The sequence below is a fragment of the Eumetopias jubatus genome, unplaced genomic scaffold (genome assembly GCF_037043125.1).
Source record: "Eumetopias jubatus isolate StellerSeaLion01/CBP00866 unplaced genomic scaffold, mEumJub1_p1.0 scaffold_1, whole genome shotgun sequence".
Classification (NCBI taxonomy): Eukaryota; Metazoa; Chordata; class Mammalia; order Carnivora; family Otariidae; genus Eumetopias; species Eumetopias jubatus.
Genome location: NW_028274807.1, coordinates 67,598,380 through 67,625,964, shown reverse-complemented (window position 1 = coordinate 67,625,964; position 27,585 = coordinate 67,598,380). Strand labels below are relative to the sequence as shown.

General features: G+C 41.1%; 1 protein-coding gene across 2 annotated transcripts in view; it reads left to right on the top strand.

The window, feature by feature from the left end:
* Window positions 1–27,585, top strand: part of HACD2 (3-hydroxyacyl-CoA dehydratase 2) — a 113,594-nt gene that overhangs the window by 69,004 nt on the left and 17,005 nt on the right. For both annotated transcript variants that reach the window (XM_028091311.2, XM_028091312.2), the window contains exon 4: window positions 10,673–10,761. In XM_028091311.2, the coding sequence (XP_027947112.2) occupies window positions 10,673–10,761 (89 nt within the window). The remainder of the gene's footprint in view (window positions 1–10,672; window positions 10,762–27,585) is intronic.

Genomic DNA, 27,585 nt, shown 5'->3' with positions numbered 1-27,585 from the left:
TGTCTCCCTCTCTGGTTTCATCTTGTTTCATTTTTTCCTCTCTTCCCCTATGATCCTGTTTTGTTTCTTAAATTCCACATATCAGTGAGATCATATGATAATTACCTTTTGCTGATTGACTTATTTTACTTAGCATAATAACCTCTAGTTCTATCCACTTCATTACAAATGGCAAGATTTTGGGCTTTTTGATGGCTGAGTAATATTCCAGTGTGTGTGTGTGTGTGTGTGTGTGTGTGTGTGTGTGTGTGTGTGTACACACACTGCATCTTCTTTATCCATTCATTTGTCGATGGACATCTGGGCTCTTTCCATAGTTTGGCTATTGTGGACATTGCTGCTATAAACATTGGGGTGCAGGTGCCCCTTCGGATCACTCCATTTGTGTCTTTGGGGTAAATACCAAGTAGTGCAATTGCTGGGTCATAGTGTAGCTCTATTTTCAACTTCTTGAGGAACCTCCATACTGTTTTCCAGAGTGGCTGCACCAGCTTGCATTCCCACCAACAGCGTAGGAGGGTTCCCCTTTCTCCACATCCTCACCAACATCTGTCATTTCCTGACTTGTTAATTTTAGCCATTCTAACTGGTGTGAGGTGGTGTCTCATTGTGGCTTTGATTTGTATTTCCCTGATGCCAGGTGATGTGGAGCATTTTTTCATGTTTCTGTTGGCCGTTTGGATGTCTTTGCAGAAATGTCTGTTCATGTCTTCTGCCCATTTCTTGATTGGATTATTTATTCTTTGGGTGTTGAGTTTGATAAGTTCTTTATAAATTTTGGATACTAGCCCTTTATCTGATAAGACATTTGCAGATATCTGCTCCCATTCTGTTGGTTGTCTTTTGGTTTTGTCGACTGTTTCCTTTGCTATGCAAAATCTTTTTATCTTGATGAAGTCCCAGTAGTTCATTTTTGCCTTTGTTTCCCTTGCCTTTGGAGATGTGTCTAGCAAGAAGTTGCTGCAGCCGCGGTCGAAGAGGTTGCTGCCTTTGTTCTTTTCTAGGGTTTTGATGGATTCCTGTTTCACATTTAGGTCTTTCATCCATTTTGAGTCTATTTTTGTGAATGGTGTAAGGGAATGGTCCAGTTTCATTCTTCTGCATGTGGCTGTCCAATTTTCCCAACACCATTTGTTGAAGAGATTGTCTTTTTTCCGTTGGACATTCTTTTCTGCTTTGTTGAAAATTAGTTGACCATAGAATTGAGGGTCCATTTCTGGATTCTGGATTCTGTTCCATTGATCTCTGTGTCTGTTTTGTGCCAGTACCATACTGTCTTGATGATTACAGCTTTGTAATAGAGCTTGAAGTCTGGCTTTGTGATGCCACCAGTTTTGATTTTCTTTTTCAACATTCCTTTGGCTATTTGCAGTCTTTTCTGGTTCCACACAGATTTTAGGATTATATGTTCCAGCTCTGTGAAAAAAGTTGATGGTATTTTGATAGGGATTGCATTGAATTTGTAGATTGCTCTAGGTAGCATAGAAATTTTAACAACATTTGTTCTTCCAGTCCATGAGCATGGAACGTTTTTCCATTTCTTAGTGTTTTCCTCAGTTTCTTTCCTGAGTGTTCTATAGTTTTCTGAGTACAGATCCTTCACCTCTTTGATTAGGTTTATTCCTAGGTCTCTTATGGTTTTGGGTGCAATTGTAAATGGGATTGACTCCTTACTTTCTCTTTCTTCTGTCTCATTGCTAGTGTATAGAAATGCAACTGATTTCTCTATGTTGATTTTATATCCTGCCACTTTGCTGAATTCCTCTATGAGTTCTAGCAATTTTTGGGTGGAGTCTTTGGGTTTTCCACATAGAGAATCATGTCATCTGCAAAGAGTGAGAGTTTGACTTCTTCTTTGCCATTTCGGATGCCTTTTATTTCTTTTTGTTGTCTGATTGCTGAGGCTAGGACTTCTAGGACTATGTTGAATAGCAGTGGTGATAGTGGACATCTGTGTTGTGTTCCTGACCTTAGGGAACAAGCTCTCAGTTTTTCCCCATTGAGAATGATATTCGCTGTAGGCTTTTCATGAATGGCTTTTAGGATATTGAGGTATGTTCCCTCTGTCCGTACACTGAAGAGTTTTAATCAAGAAAGGATGCTGTACTTTGTCGAATGCTTTTTCTGCATCTATTGCGAGGATCATATGGTTCTTGTCCTTTCTTTTATTAATGTATTGCATCACGTTGATTTGCGGATGTTGTACCATCCTTGCAGCCCAGGAATAAATCCCACTTAGTTGTGGTGAATAATCCTTTTAATGTACTGTTGGATCCTATTGGCTAGATTTTGGTGAGATTTTTTGCATCCATATTCATCAGGGATATTGTTCTGTAATTCTCCCTTTTGGTGGGGCCTTTGGTTTTGGGATCAGGTAATGCTGGCCTCATAGAAAGAGTTTGGAAGTTTTCCTTCCATTTCCATTTTTTGAAACAGCTTCAGAAGAATAGGTATTAATTCTTCTTTAAATGTTTGATGGAAATCCCCTGGGAAGCCATCCGAACCTGGACTTTTGTTTATTGGGAGATTTTTTATTACTGCTCCAATTTCCTTGCTGGTTATGGTTCTTTTCTGGTTTTCTATTTCTTCCTGTCTCAGTTTTGGTAGTTTATACATCTCTAGGAATGGATCCATTTCTTCCAGATTGCCTATTTGTTGCCATATAGTTGCTCATAATATGTTGTTTTTTTTTTTTTAAGATTTTATTTATGGGCCCCTGGGTGACTCAGTTGGTTAAGCGACTGCCTTCGGCTCAGGTCATGATCCTGGAGTCCCGGGATCGAGTCCCACTTCGGGCTTCCTGCTCGGCAGGGAGTCTGCTTCTCCCTCTGACCCTCTTCCCTCTTGTGCTCTCTCTCATTCTCTCTCTCAAATAAATAAATAAAATCTTTAAAAAAAATAAAGATTTTATTTATTTGACAGAGAGAGACACAGTGAGAGAAGGAACACAAGCAGGGAGAGTGGGAGAGGGAGAAGCAGGCTTCCAGAACGCCGAGCAGGGAGCCCAATGCGGGGCTCGATCCCAGGACCCTGGGATCATGACCTGAGCCAAAGGCAGACGTCCAATGACTGAGCCATCCAGGCGCCCCGCTCATAATATGTTCTTATAATTGTGTTTCTTCGGTGTTGGTTGTGATCTCTCCTCTTTCATTCATGATTTTATTTATTTGGGTCCTTTCTCTTTTCTTAAGTGTGGCTAGGGGGTTATCAGTCTTACTAATTCTTTCAAAGAACCAGCTCCTAGTTTAGTTGATCTGTTCTACTGTTCTTTTGGTTTCTATTTCATTGATTTCTGCTCTAATCTTTTATTATTTCTCTGCTGCTCCTGGATTTAGACTTTATATGCTGTTATTTCTCCAGGTTTTTTAGGTGTAAGGTTAAGTTGTGTATTTGAGACCTTTCCTATTTCTTGAGAAAGACTTGTATTGCTATATACTTTCCTCTTAGGACCACTTTTGCTGCATCCCAAAGATTTTTGAACAGTTGTGTTTTGATTATCATTTGTTTCCATGAATTTTTTTAAATCCTTTTTTTTTTTTAATTTTATTTATTTGACAGAGAGAGACACAGCGAGAGAGGGAACACAAGCAGGGGGAGTGGGAGAGGGAGAAGCAGGCTTCCCGCAGAGCAGGGAGCTCGAGGCGGGGCTCCATCCCAGGATCCTGTGATCATGACCTGAGCCAAAGGCAGATGCCCAACGACTGAGTCACCCAGGCGCCCTGCATTTTTTTAAATTCTTCTTTAACTTCCTGGTTGACCCATTCATTCTTTAGTAGGATGCTCTTTAGCCTCCATGTATTTCAGTTCTTTCCAAATTTCCTCTTGTGATTGAGATCCAGTTTCAAAGCATTGTGGTCTGAAAATATGCAGGGAATGATCCCATTTTTTGATACCGCTGGAGACCTGATTTGTGACCCAGTATGTGATCTATTCTGGAGAATGTTCCATGTGCACTCGAGAATGTGTATTCTGTTGCTTTAGGATGGAATGTTCTGAATATATCTGTGAAGTCCCTCTGGTCCAGTGTGTCATTCAAAGCCCTTATTTCCAGGCGCCTGGGTGGCTCAGTCATTAAGCATCTGCCTTCGGCTCAGGTCATGATCCCAGAGTCCTGGGATCAAGTCCCACACTGGGCTCCCTGCTCAGTAGGAAGCCAGCTTCTCCCTCTTTCACTCCCCCGCTTGTATTCCCTCTCCTGCTGTCTCTGTCAAAAAATAAATAAAATCTTAAAAAAAAAAACAAAACTCTTATTTCCTTGTTGATCTCCTGCTTAGATAATCTGTCCATTGTAGTGAGAAGGGTGTTAAAGTCCCCTACTATTATTGTATTATTATCGATGTGTTTCTTTAATTTTGTTATTAATTGGCTGCTCCCATGTTACGGGGCATAGATATTTATAATTGTTAGATCTTCTTGTTGAATAGACCCTTTAATTATGATATAGTGTCTTTCCTCATCTCTTATTACAGTCTTTGGTTTAAAATCTAATTTGTCTGATATGAGGATTGCCACCCCAGCTTTCTTTTGATGTCCATTAGCATGGTAAATGGTTTTTCACCCCCTCACTTTAAATCTGGAGGTGTCTGTGGGTCTAAAATGAGTCTCTTGCAGACAGCTTATCAATGGGTCTTGCTTTTTTATCTAATCTGATACCCTGTGTCTTTTGATTGGGGCATTTAGACCATTTACATTCAGGGTAACTTTTGAAAGATATGAATTTAGTGCCATTTGTATTACCTGTAAAGTGACTGTTACTGTATGTTGTCTCTGTTCCTTTCTGGTCTGTGTTACTTTTGGGCTCTTTCTTTCCTTAATATTTCCTTTAATATTTCTTGTAGGGCTGGTTTGGTCATTACAAATTCTTTAAGTTTCTGTTTGCCCTGGAAGTTTTTTATCACTCCATTTTGAATGACGTCCTAGCTGGATAAAGTGTTCTTGGCTATTCTTTTTCTCATTTAGCACCCTGAATATATCATGCCAGTCCTTTCTGGCCTGCTAGGTCTCTGTGGATAGGTCTGCTGCCAATCTAAATGTTTCTCCTGTTGTAGGTTACAGATCTCTTGTCCCCAGCTGCTTTCAGTATTTTCTCTTTGTCTCTGAGATTTGTAAGTTTCACTAGTATATATCAGGGTGTTGATCTGTTTTTATTGATTTTGATGGGGGGTTCTCTGTGCCTTTTGGACTTTGATGCCTGTTCCCTTCCCCAGATTGGGAAGTTCTCTGCTATAATTTGCCTCAATATACATACCTTCTGCCCCTCTCTCTCTTTCCTCTTCTTCTGGGATCCCAGTTATTCTAATATTGTTTCGCTTTGTGGCATCACTTATCTCTCAAATTCTCCCCTCATGATCCAGTAGTTGTTTCTCTCTCTTTTTCTCAGCTTCTTTATTCTCCATCATTTGGTCTTCTATATCACTAATTCTCTCTTCTGCTTCATTTATCCTAGCAGTTAGAGCGTCCATTTTTTATTGCATCTCATTAATAGCCTTTGTGATTTCAACTTGGTTAGATTTTAGTTCTTTTATTTCTCCACAAAGGGATTCTCTAGTGTCTTCTATGCTTTTTTCAAGCCCAGCTAGTATCTTTATAATCGTCATTCTGAACTCTAGTTCCTATATCTGACTTATATCCATATTGATTAGGTCCCTGGCAGTCAGTACTGCTTCTTGTTCTTTTTTGAGGCGAGTTTTTCTGTCTTGTCATTCTGTCCAGAGAACAACAGATGAATGAGAGAACAAAATAAAATGGTAACAAGCCCAGAGAAATATACACTAAACAAATCAGGAGAGACCCGAAACCAGGAAAAAAAAATTAAAGAAAAAAAAGAATATAATCAGACAGGTGAGCAGAATAGAGCAATATACTGAATTATGTATGTATTTTGGTCTGTTTTTTAGAAAACTAGATCCCAAAATTGTAAAGAAGAAAAACTTAGGGCGCCTGGGTGGCTCAGTTGGTTAAGCGACTGCCTTCGGCTCAGGTCATGATCCTGGAGTCCCGGGATCGAGTCCCGCATCGGGCTCCCTGCTCAGCAGGGAGTCTGCTTCTCCCTCTGACCCTCTTCCCTCTTGTGCTCTCTATCTCTCATTCTCTCTCAAATAAATAAATAAAATCTTTAAAAAAAAAAAAAGAAAAACTTATATATGTACAAAAATAAAATTAAATACAATGAAAGAATAGAATGTAACTGTAAAAATTGAAATTAAAAAAAGACAAGTAAAAACAAAAGAGGAAAAAAATCCAAGAACAAAAGGGAAAGGATATAAACAAACAGGTGAACAGAACAGAGCAATACACTATGTCCTGAGTGGTTTTTGTCAGTTTGTAAGAAGAAACTATATCTTAAGAGAGTAAAGAAAGAAAAATGTATATATACAAAAATAAAATTAAGTACATTGAAAGGATAGAATGTAACTGTAAAGATGAAAATTCAAAAAGACTTTAACAAAACAAAACAACAAAAGGAAGAAGAAAAACAAAAAAGAGAATATGATCGGACAGGTGAATAGAACAGAGTCATATAGTAGATTTTGGGTGTATTTTGGTCTGTTAGAAGAAAAGTGCATCCCAAAATTGTAAAGAAAGAAAAACTTACATATATATACAAAAATCAGACTAAATACAATGAAGAGATAGACTATAACTGTAAAAATGAAAATTAAGATCAAAAAAAGTTGATAAAATAAGAAATTGGTTGAAAAGGAAAGAAAAAAATTGAAAGACTAAAGAATCATAGGAAAAAAGCCATGAATTCTTTGTGGGTTGTTTTGTTTTTCTTATTTTATTTTATTATGTTATGTTAGTCACCATACGTTATATCATGGTTTTTGATGTAGTGTTCCATGATTCATTGTTTGCATATAACACCCAGTGCTCCATGCAATACGTGCCCTCTTTAATACCCATCACCAGGCTAACCCATCCCCCCAGCCCCCTCCCCTCTAAAACCCTGTTTGTTTCTCAGAGTCCACAGTCTCTCGTGGTTCGTCTCCTCCTCTGATTACCCCCCTTCATTTTTCCGTTCCTACTTTTTTTTTTTTTTTAATATATTCTATGTGCTGTATTACCCTAGCACTGGAGTTTTGCAGTTCTCTTTGATGGGTAACCTTGGTCTTGGCTGGATGTTCTTGCTGATCTTCTGGGGGAGGGGCCTGTTGCAGTGGTTCTCAAATGTCTTTGCCCGAGGCAGAATTGTACTGCCATTGCCGGTCTGGCCTAAGTAATCTGTTCTGGTTTGCTCTACGTGGCTTTTGTTACCTGAAAGCTTTCCACGCAGCGTTAGAGGACAAGAATGAACATGACGGCCTCCCTATCTCTGGCCCCGGAGGAGCCGAGAACTCGGAGCGCCACTCCTCAGTGAGCCCGCAGAGAAAAGCAGTCGATCACTCCCGACTCCCCGGCCTCCAGCCGCACTCCTTGCTCACCCGGCCTGTTACCAAGCGTTTCTATCTCTGGCACACGACCCCGTGTGGAGTCTCCAAACCCAGCAGATCCCTGCAGTGCGCTCCCTCACTGCTCCTCCTGGGGGAGGAAGGGGAGTCTCCCTGGATCTGCCGCTTGTTGGGTCCCTGCTGGAGGAGCCTGACTGTGCCATGGATCACGGTTTATGGCAACCCGGAGCTGAGAGCCCACTCCTCAGCTCACTCTTTGCAGCCGGCTTCCCCGCCCTGATGGCCTGGGAGCTCTGCCACACTCAGGCACCCCCAGTCTTCTTGTGACCCCAAGGGTCCTGAGACCACACTGTCCCGGCTAACGCTGCACCCTCACTTAGGCACCTGAGCAACATCCCTCACTGGAGCAGACCTCTAAAAGTTCCAATTTTGTGCTCTGCTGCTCTATCACTTGCTGGTAGCTGGCTGACGGAGGCTCTGACCCCCCACCCCCCACGATTAATCTTCCCATGTATCATCTGGGATTCACTTCTCCACACCTCCTACCTTGCGGAAAGTGGTCGCTTTTCTATTTGTAGAGTTATAGCTATTCTTTTCTTAGATCCCTATTTGAGTTCGCAGGTGTTCAGAATGATTTGATAGCTATCTAGCTGAATTCTTGGGACCAGATGAAATTAAGGTCTCCTACTCCTCTGCCATCTTGGACTCTTGCCCCCCATTTATATTTTCTTCTAAGAGTTTTATAGTTTTATCTCTTACATTTTGGTTTTTGATCCATTTTGAGTTAATTTGTTTGTATTTGATATAAGGAAGTGTTCTAACTCTATTCTTTTGTATGCAGCTATCCAGTTGTCCCAGCACCACTTGTTGAAAAGACAGGGGCGCCTGGGTGGCTCAGTTGTTAAGCGTCTGCCTTTGGCTCAGGTCATGGTTCCGGGGTCCTGGGAATGAGTCCCACATTGGGCTCCCTCTCCTTCTTCCACTCCCCCTGCTTGTGTTCACTCTCTCACTGTTGTTTCTGTCAAATAAATAAAATCTTAAAAAAAAAAAAAGAAGACAGTTATTTTTCCATTGAATTGTCTTGACATCCTTGCTGAAAGTCAAGTAACGGGTGCCTCGGAGGCTCAGTCGTTAAGTGTCTGCCTTCGGCTCAGGTCATGATCCCAGGGTCCTGGGATTGAGCCCCACATCGGGCTCCCTGCTTGGCCAGGAAGCCTGCTTCTCCCTCTCCTACTCCCCCTGCTTGTGTTCCCTGTCTCGCTGTCTCTCTCTGTCAAATAAATAAATAAAATCTTTAAGAAAGAAAGAAGGGAGGGAGGGAGGAAGGAAGGAAGGAGAAAGAAAAGAAAGAAAGTCAAGTAACTATAAATGTAAGGATTTATTTCTAAACTCTCAACTCTATTCCATTGGACTACATGTCCATGCATTTATTTTTCTTTCATTCATTCTACAAAGATTTATTGAGTGTCTTTTTATGGCAAGCATTGCTTGACATGTCCATGTTACTTGCTTTTGGGAACTAAACTGTCCCTCTTCGAAGCCCAAATCTTCAGGAAACACATTCTAACAGGACCTTCCATCTCTTTTTCTTAATGAGATATGAAGTGATTTCCTTTCATAGCCACACCCATAGAGACAATACTATCTCTGATTTGTACACAGTCTTTGGGCAAGTTGTTTCTCTGTTTTATAAATGTTCAGAAGTCTGAGTGTGTTTTAGAAGGCTTGGAAGAATGAAAATTGGCCTAGGATAGTCCAGTGGATGTATTGAAGAAGAGGTTAGTTTTAGAGTGGAAGGAAGATCTGCAGCCATGTTGAGGGCTCCTGGCAGGTATGGAATGGCCCACATGCAACCTGAAATGTCCAGGAAGTTGGTAAGTGTAGTTGCTGCTAGTAGTAAGGCCAGTGAGAAATGGCAAAGAGGTGAGGATGGAGGAGCTGCTAGATTGGGTACCCATAATTCTGCTTCCAGATTTTACTTTAGTAGCAGTTCCTTACCGGTATAAAGTTACAATGAGAAAATGAGGCTTACAGATAATGGCTTATTGCTGGGTTTAAGATGACCTAATGGAGGCAAGAGTTTTTTGTAATGGCGGTGGCTGGTTTCTCCATAGGGGTTGTGATTGTAGGAATTGAAAGGAGAAGCCAAAGAAATTTAAACTTAGCAGAACTTAATGGTTATCTAAAATAACTAATGATTCCAGTGTTCTAACTTCAGGACATTGGAAGGATAATTATACCAATGTTTACTGTAATGAACAAGGTGAGAATGATTTATAAAGATAATAAACTTTGATTTTTGTATGCTTATTGGCAAACTATTCAAGTGAATTTTAAAAGGTAATTTAACCATTAGATAATACGTCAATATACAGTATAGGTAGTACATATGATATGCAGGAGTTGCTAATGTTCATTAGATACAAATACAGTTGATTTCCCTTTTATAGGTGCCTATTCATTTTTGAAACCCATAGTATAAAATGACCTTTCAGTGTCTAATTTTAGTGGTTAAGCGATGGTTTTGTTTTCTCTATATGATAAATATAAAATATATTGCACTTGGCCAGTGATTTTGAAAGGCTTTACGAAAGGTACCTAGAGGGGCACCTGGGAGGTTCAGTTGTTTAAGCGTCTGCCTTCAGCTCAGGTCATGATCTCAGGGTCCTGGGATCGAACCCCACATCGGGCTCCCTGCTCAGTGGGGAGCCTGCTTCTCCCTCTCCCTCTGCCCCTCCACCTGCTTGTGCACTCTCTCTCAAATAAATAAAATCTTACAAAAAAAAAAGAGTACCTAGATTCCATGATATACTGTTGGCATTAACAATATTATTGTTTTGGGGGGAAGCAATATTAGAGTTTTGGAGGGAAAAAGTTGGGGTCTTGGGGGGGTTGTTTTTTTATTTTTATTTTTTTTAAGATTTTATTTATTTATTTGTCAGGAGAGAGAGAGCACGCACAAGCAGGGGGAGCTGCAGGCAGAGGGAGAAGCTGGCTCCCCGATGAGCAGGGAGCCTGATGCAGGGCTCGATCCTAGGACCCTTGGATCATGACCTGAGTCAAAGGCAGGTCTGATTAAGCTTAACTGATTGAGCCACCCAGGCATCCCTGAGGAAAAAAGTTTTTAATATTGACTATATTGAAAAACAGTTTATATAAAGTTTCAGTTACCCAAGATGGTTTCATGTCTAAACAGTAAAATTGAATGGTTCAGAAAATGTATTACATGTTGAAACTTAATACAATATACATTTATTTACCCATCCTAAAATTTCTTTCAGGAATCGTTCCATCTTCTGTTGTCCTGACTTCTTTCCAGGTGATGTCAAGAGTTTTTCTGATATGGGCAGTAACACATAGTGTCAAAGAGGTAAGTGTTTACATAGACTAAAGTAAAGTAATGCCAGCAATGCTAGTCAATGCTGGTCAACTTTTCTGTCTCTTGTGTGTTATGGCTACAGATGAAACTCTATGTCACATCAGTATAGCCCAAATAAAATGCATATTCGCTGTAGGAATTGGGTTAGTAGTGGGAAACATACTCCAAATATGCACTGTTGTTAAAGAGAAGACTGGTTAAATGATAAAGTCCTGCAATCTTAGTTCCCATAGAGATTCGGATAATATGGATGTGGTCTGCAGTTTAGTTACCTTTTTGGGGTATCTTGTTTGTATTCAGCATACAAAACTGGACATCTGCATCCTTACAGTGGAACTGTTGGCGGAGTTGGGAATATTATTTCAGTCCAGAGCAGTCCTCTTTATAGGACGAGGAGAAACAAACTTGTTTCCACCCCACCCACCAGGATCAATGGAATTCCCAGATGTGCTGAGTCTAGTGGTTCTGGACGGGAAGTACGCTGCACGGGGGCCTGGGGCGATAGGTACCCAGGCAGGCCCGGTGATGCTGGGAGAAAGCCAGCATTACTGTCGGTATGAATCCACAGCTAAGCTTTCATTTTCTAGTATCGGAGAAGGGGATTATTTTCCTGTATGTTTTTTGCTTTTTAAAAGTTTTATTTATTTCTTGTTAATGTCACCTTAAAATAGAGTACCTGTAGCCACCAAGAGGATTCATTTTTCAGTTTTTTGGTCCCAGTCACCAGCAGTATTGGAATCTTTAGGACTCATGAAATGTGCTTATCCATTAGCATTATTCTGGTATTTTCTTTGTGTTCTGTTCTTTCAAAACCACTGTCAAAACATTTTGTTTTTCAGGATTTATTTTGACAGTTTCATTTGTATTTCAACTAATGAGGTTTTTCTTCTTAACTTTTTATTGGCTTATGATACACATACAGAAAAATGCACGTGGCTGATAAGTTTTTAACCAAAGCTGATTAAGCTCATTTATTATTTTTGTTACATTCATACAAAATTTGGTGATCCAAAGGCTTTTTTTTAACCTCTCTCACTTCTCCTGGCACACCCCAGGTCATCAATAGCTAACTTTCTTTTTTTTTTTAAGATTGTATTTACTGGGGCGCCTGGGTGGCTCCATCATTAGGCGTCTGCCTTCGGCTCAGGTCATGAGCCCGGGGTCCTGGGATCGAGCCCCATATCGGGCTCCCTGCTCGGCGGGAAGCCTGCTTCTCCCTCTCCCACTCCCCCTGCTTGTGTTCCCTCTCTCCCTGTGTCTCTCTCTGTCGAATGAATGAATGAATGAATAAATAAATAATCAATCAATCAATCAATCTCACAGGGAGGATCATGACCTGAGCCGAAGGCAGACGCCTAATGACGGAGCCACCCAGGCACCCCAATCAATAGCTAACTTGAAGAGCCTGTTGCTGTGGCATTTCAGAGGCCAGTCTTGCTGTCTGTCACCTGTTCCTCAGCCCATGCTCTTGGCCAGATGCTATTTTTCCTGCCGTAGAGTCTCATGTTAGTTATAATTCACTTTGTTCTCTACAACATTACTTACGGCTTCCCTGCTAAACTGCCATCCTTTTTCCTGAAATATCATTAAAACACTTATTTCCCTTATATTCAACTCTGTTTACTTTAATGGTGGGAACCACATAACTAACATAAAGAAATTGATGTCAGAAATAACTGCTTAATATATCTCACTCATAGTAATGTTCAAATTCTTTTCATACTGCTCTACTTTCATTCTCAGTTTCTTTTTACATCCTATTCCCCTCTAATGTGGACAAGAATTCTTCACGTTCGTAGCATCATGTTTGGATTTGGACTCTTGCTACCCCCTCTCTCTGGCCTTTTCATATTTTCCATGCTCATTCCCCTTGTTTTTCTGTAATTGTACATGGTGTGCTAAGGTCGGGCTTATTATACCTTTTAAGACTAGATACTACTTTTTTTATATGTGAGGTATGTTTCCTTTTAAGAGACCGTATAGGCCTCTCATGCATCTCACTTGTCATTTTAATTCTCCACCTATGGAATGCTGGTCACATAAATGTTGCCATGTACATCATAGAACCAGAAGGTAACAAGACAGTTTTCTATGATGATATAAAAGGACTCACCCATCAGTTAGTTTGACATCTTGATTGGTAGGTTATTAAAGAAATAATTGTGGTCTCTTTGTTGAAAAGCTTTTTCTTAACTAAGCATAGCAGATAACCTTCCCACTTTTTTCCTTCTAAAGAGAGCCACCTATATGAGTGTAGTAAAGCTTCTGACAAAAATGACAAGCTCAGGGTGGGAGGTAGGGTGTAGGAATCAGCAATTCTAGCTGACCTCTTTCCTTTCCAGTTTTTCCACCTGTCTTCCAGGCTTGAACTGGCTCCTCCTCCATCTCTTAGCCAGGCTGGCCATGCTGCTGCCACATCAGACTACTATGGGCTTTTTTCTCCTCACACTCTGTTTGAGTCTGTCCTTTGTCTCCTCATTGAACTGAAACAAGACTGGCTTTTTCCAAGGTGAACTGCAGTGGAAAATGCCACTTTCTATCCCTCACTATAACCCCCCTTCAAAAACACAGGAGTTCGTAGGGCAGATATTCTTCCTTTGTCCAAAAGTAGCTAAGCCGATCCCCAGATTCGTAGATATTCAAATGAGCCACTGTCCCTTTCCTGGCCCAACCCTCTTAGAAGAACCCACCCAAATCCTCGTCACAGTTCTCAATGGAAGATCACTGTGTTCTGAGCAGAAGTCCCTGGTCACCAACATGGGCAGTAGTTGAGAAAGAAGTTGCTGGACTCTCACTGTGACTTTAGCCCAAGTGCAATGAGTGCCCTGTACAGTCTACTAGTGACAGTTTGTATAAAATAAAGCTGTACCCTGGAATGCTGAGCCTTCTCTCCTATCTTCCTCAACCTCTGCCACCAGTGGTGAAAGGGATGTTTTCCTGCATTCTTCCAGAGTGTTCTGTGAGTTCTCCTGATTCTACCAGCCCGCCGTTTCCCACCTCTTTTTGGCATGCTGCTGGGCTTTGTGACACTGTCATTCTTGTCAACTTCTCGGCGAGATGCTTACAAAAAGCTTGCAATCAGTGTTTAAGAAAGTAACCTCCAGTTTCTTTGTCATTATACTGATCTTTGATGCATTACAGTTTACAGAAGGCTTTATTAAAGATAAATTGTGGTCATTCACTCTTGACAACTGTCCCTTGAGGTAGGTTGTAGCCTCCAATTAGAGTTTGGATGCTAGAGAAATCAAAGTGACTGTCACACATCCAAATAAGCAGAGTTGGGAATGGACTTCTGATTCCAATCTCTTCCCTCTGTATCAGAGCTTCCCTCTCACCATTTAAATTGTGGGATGAACGCAACCTTATTTTTGTGTGCTGACCGGGCTTTCTCTATCCCGTACGGAATGGAAAGCCCCTGTCTCAGACTGAGGAACACATGCCTCGAAAGCAGTTCTGTCACGCCACATGCTTGCTGAGGTAGGATTCTCAGATCGGTCATCTATCTGTATGTGAAACGCCCACACGAGCTGTGGGCTTGGGGCGCTCGTCTGTGGCACGTTGCCCACTTGCTCCTCTCTTGGTCTGGTGTCCCAGTGGCTCTCTGATGAATCCGTCCAGTTGACTAGCCTTTCTCCTTGAACATTCCAAGACCGTTTAACTGTTGGGGCTTATGGAGTATTTGGAACAGAATTACCCAGAAAGCTTATTAAAAAATGCACGTTCCAAGTGCCACCCCACACTTGATACAGAATCTCTGGCAGTGGAGCCAGAGAATAGCATTGTGAGTAAGCTCCTCAGATAACTGTATGAATTCTAAGGTTGGAGAATATTCTTAAGATACCATATGTTGTGCTGTAATTTTAATTGACCTTCTCTTTTCTTGATTTTACTTCCTATTTCTACTTAATTTACTTGAAGCCTAACCAGCTCTCATCATTCTTTTCAAGTCCAAGAGCCGTGGTTTCATTCTTGAAGAATGAAAGCCTTAGGGTTCCCTCAACACTGCTAAAGTAAAGGCACTGTGGAGTTTCTGGACCTTTTTCCAAAATACAGTGTCTGCTGAGCTGAGACTCATGCACATGTCAGAGAAAGCCTGGGAGGCCCACCTTGAAGACAGAGGGAGATCAGAAGGCATAGCATTAAAGAAGCAAAACTGACTTTCGTTTGCTTAAGAGCGAGGATGAAGAATCCAGCTGCTTCACTTTGGGGTGGGTCCTGGCAAGGGCTCTATCCTGGGCATGTGCTTCATGGTGCCCGGCCAGAGCCACCAGGCTGATTGATTAGGAGTTCATTCCCACCTGAGGAAGTACTGTGCAGACACTTCTCTTCCTGGGATTTATCAAGAAATGTCACCTTCCTTGGACAGCTTTATTATTTTCTAGGTAATTAGAACTCAGTATTATAGAACCTGGAGGCTTAGCACCTGTAACTCATGTGAGGAGTTGATGAGTGTTGACTTTGACACTTAATCCTAAAGCTCAGGACAAAATGCTTCAACATTCTGGGCCTTGTTTTTCTCATATGTAATGCGAGTATCGGTCCTGTTTATGTCATGGAGTTTTTGTGAACAAGAAATGAGAAGGGTTTGTGGAAACAAGGCAGCCGTATTCAGAAATCAAGGTCTCTAGCATGCAGCTTTTGCTGAGCAGCTTCTGAAAGCCCTTGTAAAGCAGTTTCACCTCAGAAAGAAGGTTCTTTCTTTCATAGATGAACAGTTTGCTTTTTCTTCCTCTTTTCTTCTTTTTCACTCTCGCAGAAACTAAAATACTAAGTAAAGTGACACCCTCACTCCCACACTCCCTCATCCTATTTTGGTTGCATTATAGGTTTGTCTTCTCTGCTGGCTTCACAGCATGCACGTGCTCTCTGTCACCTCTCGAGGTTACTTCTCCCATTAGTGTTTCCTGTGGCGGCACATGCTTCTTGCTGTTCCGAATGGCCATCTGTGAACACGGTGTTTCCCTGAGGCAGGAAGGGCACCTTCTTATCCCCATCAATCAGATGAGGAGCGCAGGTGCTGCGTCGGGGGTACAGTGTCCCCCCTCAGGTTCTGTACTTGGACCCAGAACCATGCCACTCTGTCTTCTAGTACGTGCCCTTTCCATAGTGACATTTCATCTTAGCAAAGGCCATTGGGATACCTTCAGTATCTTTTGCCTCCGGAATGCCGAATGTCTCAGATTCTCCACCCATTTCCATCTAGTCCCATACTTTCTATTTTAAATATTTCTGTAGGTGGATTTGCATCACCTTCACTTTTAAAATTAGCACCTCTCCTAAAGGTAGAAAACCTCATTATTTGATCATTAATCAGACACTGTCAAACCTGAGACAAGTCCTAGACAAAGGCAGCCATACTGTATTGCTACTTCCACAGCTGTTCATAAGGGACACTTGAAGATAGTGGTACTTTGCTCAGAGCTAGGTGGTTCATTCTGCCTTTGCCTGTATTTAGCATAGGGGATTCGGGCAAAATCAGAATGCCTCTTTTTCCCTCAGTGTTTTTCTGTCTCTTTCCAACATTTTCTTGAGCTATATATAAAGATTTTTATTTCAAAATACTGAAAAATACTTAGATTTTCGTAAGTTCACTTCTGCCATCCCATGTTGCTTCTTTCTCCCATTGTCTTAGTGCTTTTGTAGCCCTTGAAAACCTCCATTGGAACTCATTTGTTCAAAATATATTATACTCTGATGGTACTGTTCTTTGATAATTAAGTCAGTTGTGTTAAAACAAGAAACAATCCAATATCTTAAACCATGCAAGCCAGCATTACCACCACTTCCTACGGAACATAGCGCTCTTTGTCAATTAATCATTGAATAGGTTCCAAGTGCAACAAAATCAGGAAATTGGTTTCATTTGTCTTTAACATTAATCTTTTTCTCCTCCGGGTTCTCCTCCCCGTGGTGACCCTGCCCCACAGACACCCCTACACTTGAAGCTTCTCAGGACCTTTTCTTCTGCTCTCTCACCCCAAGGGCTAACTCTGACATCCACCATTCCCAGTTGTCAACTCCAGCATGAGAGGGAACAGTTACATTAGGCAAACGCCCCGGAAGGCTGAACAGTTATTTTCATTTTGGGTGGGATCTCACTCAGGGGAGGAGGAGCAGGGGCAAACCTGCCCCAGCCTAACTCATTGCAGACTGCCCTGGAGACTCCCAGTCTTTTCAGGCTTGAGCACTGATGGCTTCTTCCTTTTCTTCTGCCCCAGAGCTTCCAGATCTTAGGTTTTCCAGAGCATTTTATAGTTCAGTTAGTCTTTTTATATATTATGCTAGAGTTCCCTTCCCCCTTGTAATTGATGTTCTGGATGCATCAGTCGGGTCACCTACATTGCTCCTATTTTTTGATAATGAAGTTTCTGACAAAGAAACTTCTTGTTGGAATGCATCATCTTCAAGCATTAGACATTTCTATACTATTGGGTAGTATCTTAATCTATGTATTGCTGCTATTTACAAACCGAAGGAAGCCTGTTTAGAGCCAAATCTGGTGTCTTGCAGTCCTGAGATTAGCAAAGATCTTGACTCTTGACATTAGGAAACTATCATGGAGAAGGAATGAGAGTGAAGGAAGGAAAAAATGGATACCTTGGGTGTGAAATAGTAGTTTCCCAAATAAGGCCATGAGATCTATGGGCTGGAGCTTACATGGTTTCAGCTTTGGTTACATGGCATCAGTTTGAATTAAAGAATCACGTGGGGAAGCAAAGCTCTGTGTCACAGAACTGTGCTGCTGAGGTGTATTGTCAGTGGACAGTTACCAGGAAGTGAATTCTGGCATTCAAAACTGTTCTCATCCATGGTTTGAAAATGAAATGCAGTAAGGTGCTTATTTAGACTGTTTATTCCACACCAAAGAAAGGTAACTTTTTGGTTACCAACATTTGTCTTTTGGGTATTTGCTCTTTCCCAGCACTGTCTAATAGAACTTTCTGCAATGTAGAAATGTTTGTATCTGCACTGTTCAATACAGTAGCTACTAGCTATATGTGAACACATTGAACCCTTGAAATAAGGTTAGTGAGACTGAGAAACTAAATTTTAATTTCATGTAATGTAATTTAAAATAGCTGCATGTGACTGGAGGTTGCCGTAGTAGTGTAGCTGTAGATGTTCAGTGTGATGTTATTTTGCCGTTCTCTTGATTTCAGTCAATTGGGTTTTCATATACTTGATCTCATATGTGCATGACTCTGTGATTTTTTTTTTTTTACTTTTTTTTTTTAATTTTGTTAAGTAGCCTCCACACCCAGCTTGGGGCTTGAACTCACGATCCTGAGACCAAGAGTCGCACGTTCCACTGACCAAGCTAGCCAGGCACCCCTGACTGTGTGATTTTTCAAAAAACAGTCTGAAAGAAATGTATATGGTATACTTGGTACGCTGTGTTCTTTAGACCCAGTGATTTTTTTTTTTTTTGTAACGCTCGAGCATAAATCGTTACAAAAACCCTACCTGCAGGGACGCCTGGGTGGCTCAGTCATTAAGCATCTGCCTTCGGCTCAGATCATGATCCCAGGGTCCTGGGATCGAGCCCTGCATGGGGCTCTCTGCTCCATGAGACGGGAAGCCTGCTTCTCCCTCTCCCAGTCCCCCTGCTGTGTTCCCTCTCTCGCTGTCTCTCTGTCAAATAAATAAATAAAATCTTAAAAAAACACACACAACCCTACCTGCAGATGTGGGAAATGGTGTGGATGGTTTTCTCTGTTGCAGAGATAGCAGTTGATTAGCTGGTGAGGCAGAAGGCCATGCAGGCCCGACCTTTCAGAGGCCTGCAACTTGGCCTCCGTGGAGGTGGATTCACCATGGTAACATGTCCCAGTCTTGCCCTTTATGAAAACCATTTCACAAGCCTTCTCTGTCCTATTTGAGGTTGGTAAGATAACATAAATAATAGCATAACAACATAATAAAAACATGAAAGATGCCATAGAAGTATAGTCAGCATTATCCCAATGAGCTCAAAGATTCTCATTTCACACTGTAAAAGTGAGATGATTGACATGCATCGTGAGCATTGCTAAAATATGCCAGCAACGTCAAGGAAAGTTAAAAATTATTACCTATAAATTGCTTTTAAACAGGTGTGTTCCACAGTACAATGAGTGGCATTTCTAAAGCATTGATTAATATTCATTTGAAAACTGTTAATACGTGGGAGAAGGAACTATCTCTTAGATTACCTTCTCCTCTGCCAAAATGGTCTTTTAGGTACTGTAGCTTTTTCAGTATAACTTTATTTTTAAGCATGAATCTGGAGTATGAAATAGTTTAATTAAAAATATATAAATTGACAAGAATACCAGTGTATTCAGCCTTCTGACAACTGGCCTGCACAGTGAATGCAGCAATAACTGGTCTCATTAGGAGTCTTGACGATGATGGGGCGGCCTGAAGAAATCATTCCCCAACCCCCTGCTCCTATGAAATATAGATAAAATGTATTCTAGTTTCTTGGGGGAAGAGGGTTCAATAATGTTTTATACTTATGGAGCGGCCTGAAGAAATCATCCCCAACCCCCTGCTCCTATGAAATATAGATAAAATGTATTCTAGTTTCTTCGGGGAAGAGGGTTCAATAATGTTTTATACTTCCTCATCTCAAGAAGCCCTAGTCAGGCACCTCTCATTATAAGCTGTGATGCATCACGGATAAAGTAAAGCATATTACTAAGTTGTCTGCATTTTCCAGAAAGAGGACCCTTTTCAAGTCTGAAGTGAAATCCTGGTGCACTTCGGGAATTTGTAAGACGTGACTTGATGTATATGTGCGGATATGTGTGGGTGCATGCTGAGAGTATGCTTTGCATTTTAGAAGTGGGGTCGGGGGAGAACTAATTATCAGGCTTGGTGCATTCAAGACTTAACTTTTGTTTTCTTCAGATTGCTGCCATAAACGTTTGTGTTTAACAAGAAGAGTTTGGCCATCTTCTTCCTTTTACCTTATTTTGCTCTGGCAAAAAATTACCAGAATAACCAAAAACTTGAAAATTGTACGTCTCGTTTGCATTCTGCATTTGGTGCTGGACTGTTAAATCAGGTTTAAGGAATCTTTTGTTGAGGTCATTGCTTCAAAGAAAATTGTGTTGTAAAAGCTAATCAAGCTAGCCAAGTTTTTAAGTAATACTATATAGTTTTTAAAACTTGAGCTTTTCTAAATGTTACATTTGTGTAGCGCTTTGCAACCTGTGCAGAAGCTATGAGCTGGCAGCAGATCTATCCCCCAGGTGGGTTTGAAGAGAAAGGTCAAGAAAAACCCAGCAGCTGGGGGGTATACCATCTCCCAAGAGCAGAAGTACTCATCTCAGCTACAGCTAGTGATTGCTAAGTGGATCCAGTGTTAGGCAGTATGAATTTTTAAAGAAAAGGTAGAAATCTAGATTATTTTTTTATGAGGAATCTCCCAGCTTTACTAACTGGCTCAAATATCTTTAAAGCACCATACAAGGCCCAAAAGAACATCTGTGATCCAGGAGATGGTATTCATAGCTTTGATTTTTATTTTCTGTCTTATTGAAGATTTTGTAATTAATAAACTGTTACAGAACTAAAAGAACCATGCCATTTCACAATATATATGACCAATCTTGTATTCTTTTGAATGTCATTTAGGTTTCTGACAATGATCAGTCCTCTCCTCCCTAAAGTGTTGAGTAGGCACATTGCATTTGGAGGTTTGGGGGCACTCTGTGGGGCAAGTATGCCCCAGCTCTCCCCATTGGATCACAGTAACCTACTGCTGTGGATCTAGACTGGATTAGACATATAGGATCCAGGTTGGGACTGCCTATGACCCCATTCTGATGAGACCTCTGTGCTTGAGATGCGGTGAAGGAAATAGTTGCATGAAATAACATGCTCTTTGGGGGTGAGAGAATCAAACAGAACTAAGGAAGAATCCTGGGAAAGCCTAGCAGCTGGGGGTCCTTAGACATCCCAAAGATGGTAGAAGTAGAGGGAAGGATGGCATCTCTTAAGCAAGACTGAAACAAACAACAAAAAGCAAAACAACAAAACATTGTCTAATGGTACTTAAGCCAAAGAGGCGGCCCTCACCGAGTCAGAGTCAGCTAGCGTAGATAGTAGGAACTTAATAAATGTTTGTTGGATTGAATTTTTCTCTTCATGGAAGAATAACAACTGCTATTTATTAAATCACTAGCACTTCACTAAGCACTTGCTATGTTTTTCTGATCCTACAACAACCATGCAAAGGCAGATATTCTCCCCAGTTTCCATTTGAGGGGACAGAGGCTCAGAGAGGGTAAGTAACTTGTCTCGGGACATGCAGCCCCGAAGTCTGAAGGTCTCTGATTCCAGAGCGGTGCTGATTAGAGAAGAGGCTGGTGAAGGAAGCTACCAGCCTCCCATCCTGTTTTCTAGGAAATGGGCAGACCACGTGGTAGCATTGAAGTTGGGTTCATGGGGACATGTTAGCGTTTGGATCTGCATGTCTGACCTTGCCATAAGTACAGCATTGATTGAGCATTGCGTGTTGACTGCATGCTTATACATTTTTTTCATTGCATGTTCAGAAAAGTTGATTTCATGACCAAGAGTTGTTTTGGTAAGCGAAAAAACATTTGACTAGGCCATCATCCACATCAAAAAATAGTCTTTAGTTGTTGTGTTGTAATGGAAAGAATTTTTTAACCAGCTCCCTTTGTCACTGTAGTTTAAAAAAAAATCTATGTGGATGCACATTTTTCTCTCCTTTAAATGGGAAAAAATGTTAATATTTCTTTATAATGTAACTCACATTTTCCATAAAGGAATAGTATTTTCTGGTTTGTTTACTGTATACCCTGTCAAGGATCTTTAATAAATGCTTAATCATGAAGGGCACTTTACACATGAATTGTCATGTGAATAAGGCTAATACTGATTCAAACTTTTTTTAAACCACATGTCAATATTTATTACATTTCAATTTTTTTTCTTATCAAGGATGAAATTCCTCTTAAGTAGATAACTAAATGAGTTCTATCTTTGTTCAAAAATTTAATAAAGTTATGGAAAGGACCAGGGTTATAAAATTGTCCTAATCTCCAGCCCAAGCCCTCAGCTGATGTCACCAATCAGGCACCAGCCCTGTGACCCTCCGCCTCACTCTCACTGGGGAGCTGCCCTCCTCATCCAAGGCTGTTCCAACCAAGTCAGAGAACATGCAGGCTTGGACTGCAGACAGGTCAACGTTTATTTGTTCTTATTCCCTCAACAAATATTTATTCAGTATCTTCTATGCTTCAGCCATTGCGCGAAGCACTAGGATACACGAGAGAGGGAAAGTCATGGGTGCCGTCCTCACGGTGCTTCCGGCATAGTCCAGGAGCAGAATTGAGCAGACAGCAGTACCCTAGAGTGGTATTTATTAAATCACTAGCACTTCACTAAGCACTTGCTATGTTTTTCTGATAGAGTGGGATAGCTGGTGAGGCAGAGGAAGGACAGGGGGCTGCTGGGACCACGTGGTCACTTTAGCTGTTCATTATCCCTGGCCCAGTTGCTTCTCCTCATCGGGTAGCTTTGGGGACTCGGGGAATATATACACAGCGCTTAGTATAGCGCCTCTTACTTAGGAAGTGCTCAGTAAATGTTACCTACATATTCTGTATAATGTAATCTAATCTTACCAGAAAATTTCAGTGACAAAGTTCTGTGCAGCTGTTTTGAATTCTTTTCCATGTCCTGAGGTTCAAAATAGACATAACTGACTTTTCACGTAGAAATGAATGTTTTTTATACTTATTAAAATAGTTTCACAGTTAGCTGGTAAAAATTTATACATAATTACTTTGATCATACTTGAGGAATAATTAGCCCTGCAAATGGGAGTTATCATTATCTTAATCATCATCATTATCCTAATCTAAAGCATTTATTAAAAATTAGATTTTGGGGGTGCCTGGGTGGCTCTGTCAGTTAGCATCCGACTCTTGGTTTCAGCTCAGGTCATGATCTCAGGGTCGTGAGCTTGAGCCTTGAGTCGTGCTCTGTGCTCAGCTAGGAGTCGGCTTGAGATTCTTCCTCTCTCCCTCCCCCGCCCTGTGCACACATGCACGCACACTTTCTCTCTCTCAAAAATCTTTAAAAAAAATTAAATTTGCCTTTTAATTAAAGCTAACCTCTCTTCAAAGCAAGTTTGTAGACCTGCCTTCAGGGTATTTACCATTTAAGATAATATCAGTTGAGAGGCAGCATTAAATCTATTATTCCTTCACAAGTTACCATCTCACAGTGTGCTCTTATTTATATGCTTTATTGTAAATGTTCTTACATCTTTTTGTGGTATATAGCCTGCCTCTTCCAGCAGATTTGGAGGCTTCATATAAGAAACAGGATACCTAGAAACTAAATGATAGTTGTATTTGCTCCTAATTACACCCCCAGAAAAGTACAAAAACTCTCAGATTCCCTTCACTCAGATTCCCCACCTATTGGCATTTTACTGCATTTGTTCTATCACCTTCTCTTCTGTATTTATATACCCATTATCATCCAGCCTTTTCTGAACCTTGAAAGCAAGCTGTACTTGCTGTCCTGGCACCCCTAAATTCTCAAGTTCGTGTTGCAAACATTCTCCATCACCTGCAGTGGAGGTGATGACTTCCTGTGACCTCCCAATCAAGAAGCCAACACTGACACAACACTGCTGCCCCCCTGCAGGCCCCATTCAGATCTCACTAGCTGCCCAAACACTTTTTTTTTTTTTTCCCATTCTGGAATGGCAGACATTTACTAAGTATTTCTGTGCTCCAGGTATTGTGTAAGCAGTAGGATACTCAGGGAAAGGAGAAACTTGTTGCTATGGTATTCCTGCCACATACATGTTACATTTAGTTGTCAGATCTCTTAAGACACATCAGTCTGGGAGAGCTTGTTAGTCTTGCTCTGTCTCTAATGTCCTTGACAGTTTTAGAGTACAGGCCTTAATTTCTGTAGGGTGACCCTCGACCCACATCCATCCAGTGTTCCCCCATAACCAGTTTGCGTCACGTAGAATGCTACAGAAATGGTGCCATGCTCTTCTCAGCACATGTGAGGTGGCAGTGCCATGACTACCCAGTGTTGCTGACCCCAACCACCTCCTCCTGTTGATGTCTGCCAACTATCGCCACCTTCAACTCACCGTCTTCCCATTTTTATTGATTAGTATTTTGCGGGAATGACTCCCACCTGTGTCAGCCACCTCTGGTGGTTACCAGATGATGATCCTCTATTTCTGTTACCTCCTTTACATATATTAGGTGGCTTCCTACTAGAAGGAATCGCTTTCCTTTTCTCCCATTTATTTATCATTTATTTATTTCATTTATATCAGTTTAGACTCATGAGTTCCTATGCAATTCAGTGGATTGTAATCTGTTATTTACTTTGTTGCTAAAAATGTGATTTTGCCAGGGGGAACACTTTCTCCTTGTCCTTTTGATTTGTCTCCCTCATTCATTGAGCATTCCCCTACTTTCTGACAAAAAAGATTTCCAGACTTACCTTGAACTTCCCAACCCCAGCCCTGGAATCAGCCATTTTGCCAAGGAGCTCTGGTTCCTTTTAGTGGGAGATGGTATTTAGGAACCAAGATCTGGGTAGCTGAGGTGCTTCACACTACTGGGGTGTTAATGCTTCTAGGTCCTCTCCATGGAGAAAGCTAGGAGATACATGCATATACACACACTCACGGTACATACATATATACTCATACCCATGTACATCTAAAAGTATATAGCTCTGTGTTGGTGTGTCTATATGTATGTTTAATTATGAGTTCATACGGATTCCTCCAGTTATAATCCAACCACCTTACTGTTCTTTCTGGCATCCTCCTTCCATGTTTGTAAATACCTCTTCAACACTAAGAAGCCTTTTTTTTTTTTTTTTTAGCATATTGATTTCTTTGCTCAGTTTACTCACTCAATGTAAGTGATTTCCCAGCCACACTCATCATCTCTTCTACCCATCACCTCTTACCTCCGTATCCTTGGATGCCCAGCCTCTGGTTGACCTGTCTGCAGCCCCCCAACCTTCCCTCTTCTGTCCATTCCCTTGGCCTGTAGGCCCACTGGTCTTCATGTCCATGTGGCTCCCTATCCCTCACCACCTTGAGCTTTCAGCCCCCCTGTGAGGGGAAGGGAAAGAGACACTTAGGTGAATTTTAATGCCTATCCAGAGACAAATTTGAAATGATTGGGATGATTACTTCTCTGGCTTGTCCCATAAGGTATTGCGTTCTTTTTTCCATTTTCTTTTTTATCTTTGTTTTTATGAGCTTGTTTTCATTTTGAATTCAGATCATATTTTATAGTTTTATTCCTGCAGAGCAGAGAAAGAAAAGAGAAACAAGCTCTTGAGATAGATTTTAGGGTCTTGGCAATAAGTTAAACTCAGTAGGTAAAATGGGGCTAAAACAAAAAAGCAGTGAAGATTATTAGCAAAGCAAGGCTCAGGGAAGAAGATTCACACTAACTGTAGGGAATTCATTAGGGTTTATTTCAAGTTCTTATGTTGGTTTCCATCTCAAGTCAGTTGATGCGTGACTAAGTTCATTTCATGGGTATATTCAGGATATCTCTGGACAGCAGTGAGCCTATTCCACTCAGTTCCTTCAGTGTCTCCCCTTCAGAGGTGGGCCACATTTTTTGGAGAACTTAATAGCTTTCTTGATAGAGGAGATTGTCACATTTACCTTATCTGTTCTTGGCTCCTATACATGGGTTCCTTTGAAGTTTTCTTGGTTTTATAAGAGAGGTGTTCTCCCCATAACAGTAGGGGTGGGTGGGTGTGCACTGTTCAGAGTTTAGGGGCACAGACCTGAGTTCAATTTCTGTAAGCCTCCCTTGCCTCATTTGTAAAATGGAGATTTAACCAGGTAATAGATGTAAAAACATGCTTGGTATACAGTAAGAGTTCAGTAACTATTGAGTATAATTATTATTTTTACTGCTATTGTCACCAAAATTATTAAAAAGGGATTATTCAGGGGTGCCTGGGTGGCTCAGCTGGTTAAGCATCTTCCTTCAGCTCAGGTCATGATCTCAAAGTCATGGGCTCGAGCCCCGCATCGGCCTCCCTGCTCAGCAGGGAGTCTGCTTGTCCCTCTCCCTCAGCCCTTTACCCCTCCTCATGCTCTCTCTTGCTCAAATAAATAATTTTTTAAAAGAATTATTAAAAAAAACAATTAAAAATGGTCCAAAGACTTGACTAGACATTACTCAAGAGAAGATATACAAATGACCAAATAAGCACATGAAAAAATGCTCAACATCAATAACCATAAGGGACTGTGTTTCAAAGGCACAGTGAGATGCCACTTCATACTAGGATGATTGCAATCATAAAAAAAAAAAAAAGAAAGAAAATGACCAGTGTTGGTGAAGATGGGAAGAATTAGAACCCTTGTGCACTGTTGCTAGGAGTGTAAAATGGTGTAGCCACTGTGGAAAGTTCAGCAATTCCTCAAAAAGTTAAATACAGAATTACCATATGACCCAGAAATTCCACTCCTAGATACATGCGCAAAAGAACAAAAGACAAGGTACTCTGATGTACACCCATGTTCATAGCAACATTATTCACAATAGCCAAAAAGTGGAAACAACCCAAATGTCCATCAGCAATTGAATGAATAAGTAAAATATAATGTACACAAACAATGGAATGTTACTCAGCTTTTAAAAGGGAAGAAATTCTGTGGGGCGCCTGGGTGGCTCAGTTGGTTAAACATCCAACTCTTGATTTTAACTCAGTCATGATCTCGGGGTCATGAGATGGAGCCCTGTGTTGGCCTCTGTGCTGGGCGTGGTGCCTGCTTAAGATTCTCACTCTTCCTCTGCCCCTCCCTGCCCCATGCTCACTCTGTCTCTGTCCCCCTCTCTAAAAAAAGGATGAATAAATAAAAGTAAAGAAATTCTGGTACATACTACAACATGGATGAACCTTGAAGGTATTATGTTAAATAAGCCACACACAGGACACATAATATTGTATGATTCCCCTTAAATGAGGTACCTAGAATAAGCAAATTCTTAAAGACAGAAAGTAGACTAGTGGTTACCAGGGCCTAGAGGGGGGGAAAGGGGTTCTTACTGGGTACACTGGGATGATGAAAAGTTCTTGAGATGGATAGTGGTGATGGTCGTATAACATGGTAAATGTACTTAATGCCACTGAATTATATACTCTAAAATGGTTTTAAAGTAGTAAATTTTATGTGTATTTTACCACAGACGAAAAAAAGAGATTGCTGAGATTTTAAGATGGTGTAACATGAAAAACATGCTTATGTGTACTTCCCTTTTTCATAGTGTCCATTGGTTATAGATGTATTTATCCGCTCCCCTGACACACACAGTCTGTCCAAAGAAGGCTGAAGAATGACATTTGTAGAGATAAACAAGTCATAGGAAGGGAAAGTTGGGAGGGCGGCAGTCAAATGAACCTAGAACAGGGGTTGGCCTGTGGGCCAAACCTAGCCTATAATTTGTAATGGTTTTTACATTTTAAAGGGTGTAAAAAACAACAAAGATGAATACATGACAAAGATTACATGTGACAGCAAAGCCTAAAAGATTTGTTATTTAGTCTCTTATAGAAAAAGTTTGCCACACCTGGTTGGAAACATTGCTGTGGGCTGAATTGTGTACCCCCCCGCCAAATTCGTGTCTTGAAGCTCTAACCCCCAGTGTTGTGGTATTTGGAGATGGGGACTGTGGGAGGTACTTAGATTTAGATGAGGTCATGAGGGTGGGGTCCTCAGGAGGAGATTGGTGCCCCTAGAAGAAGAGACCCCAGAGAGCTCTCCCCTCCCGT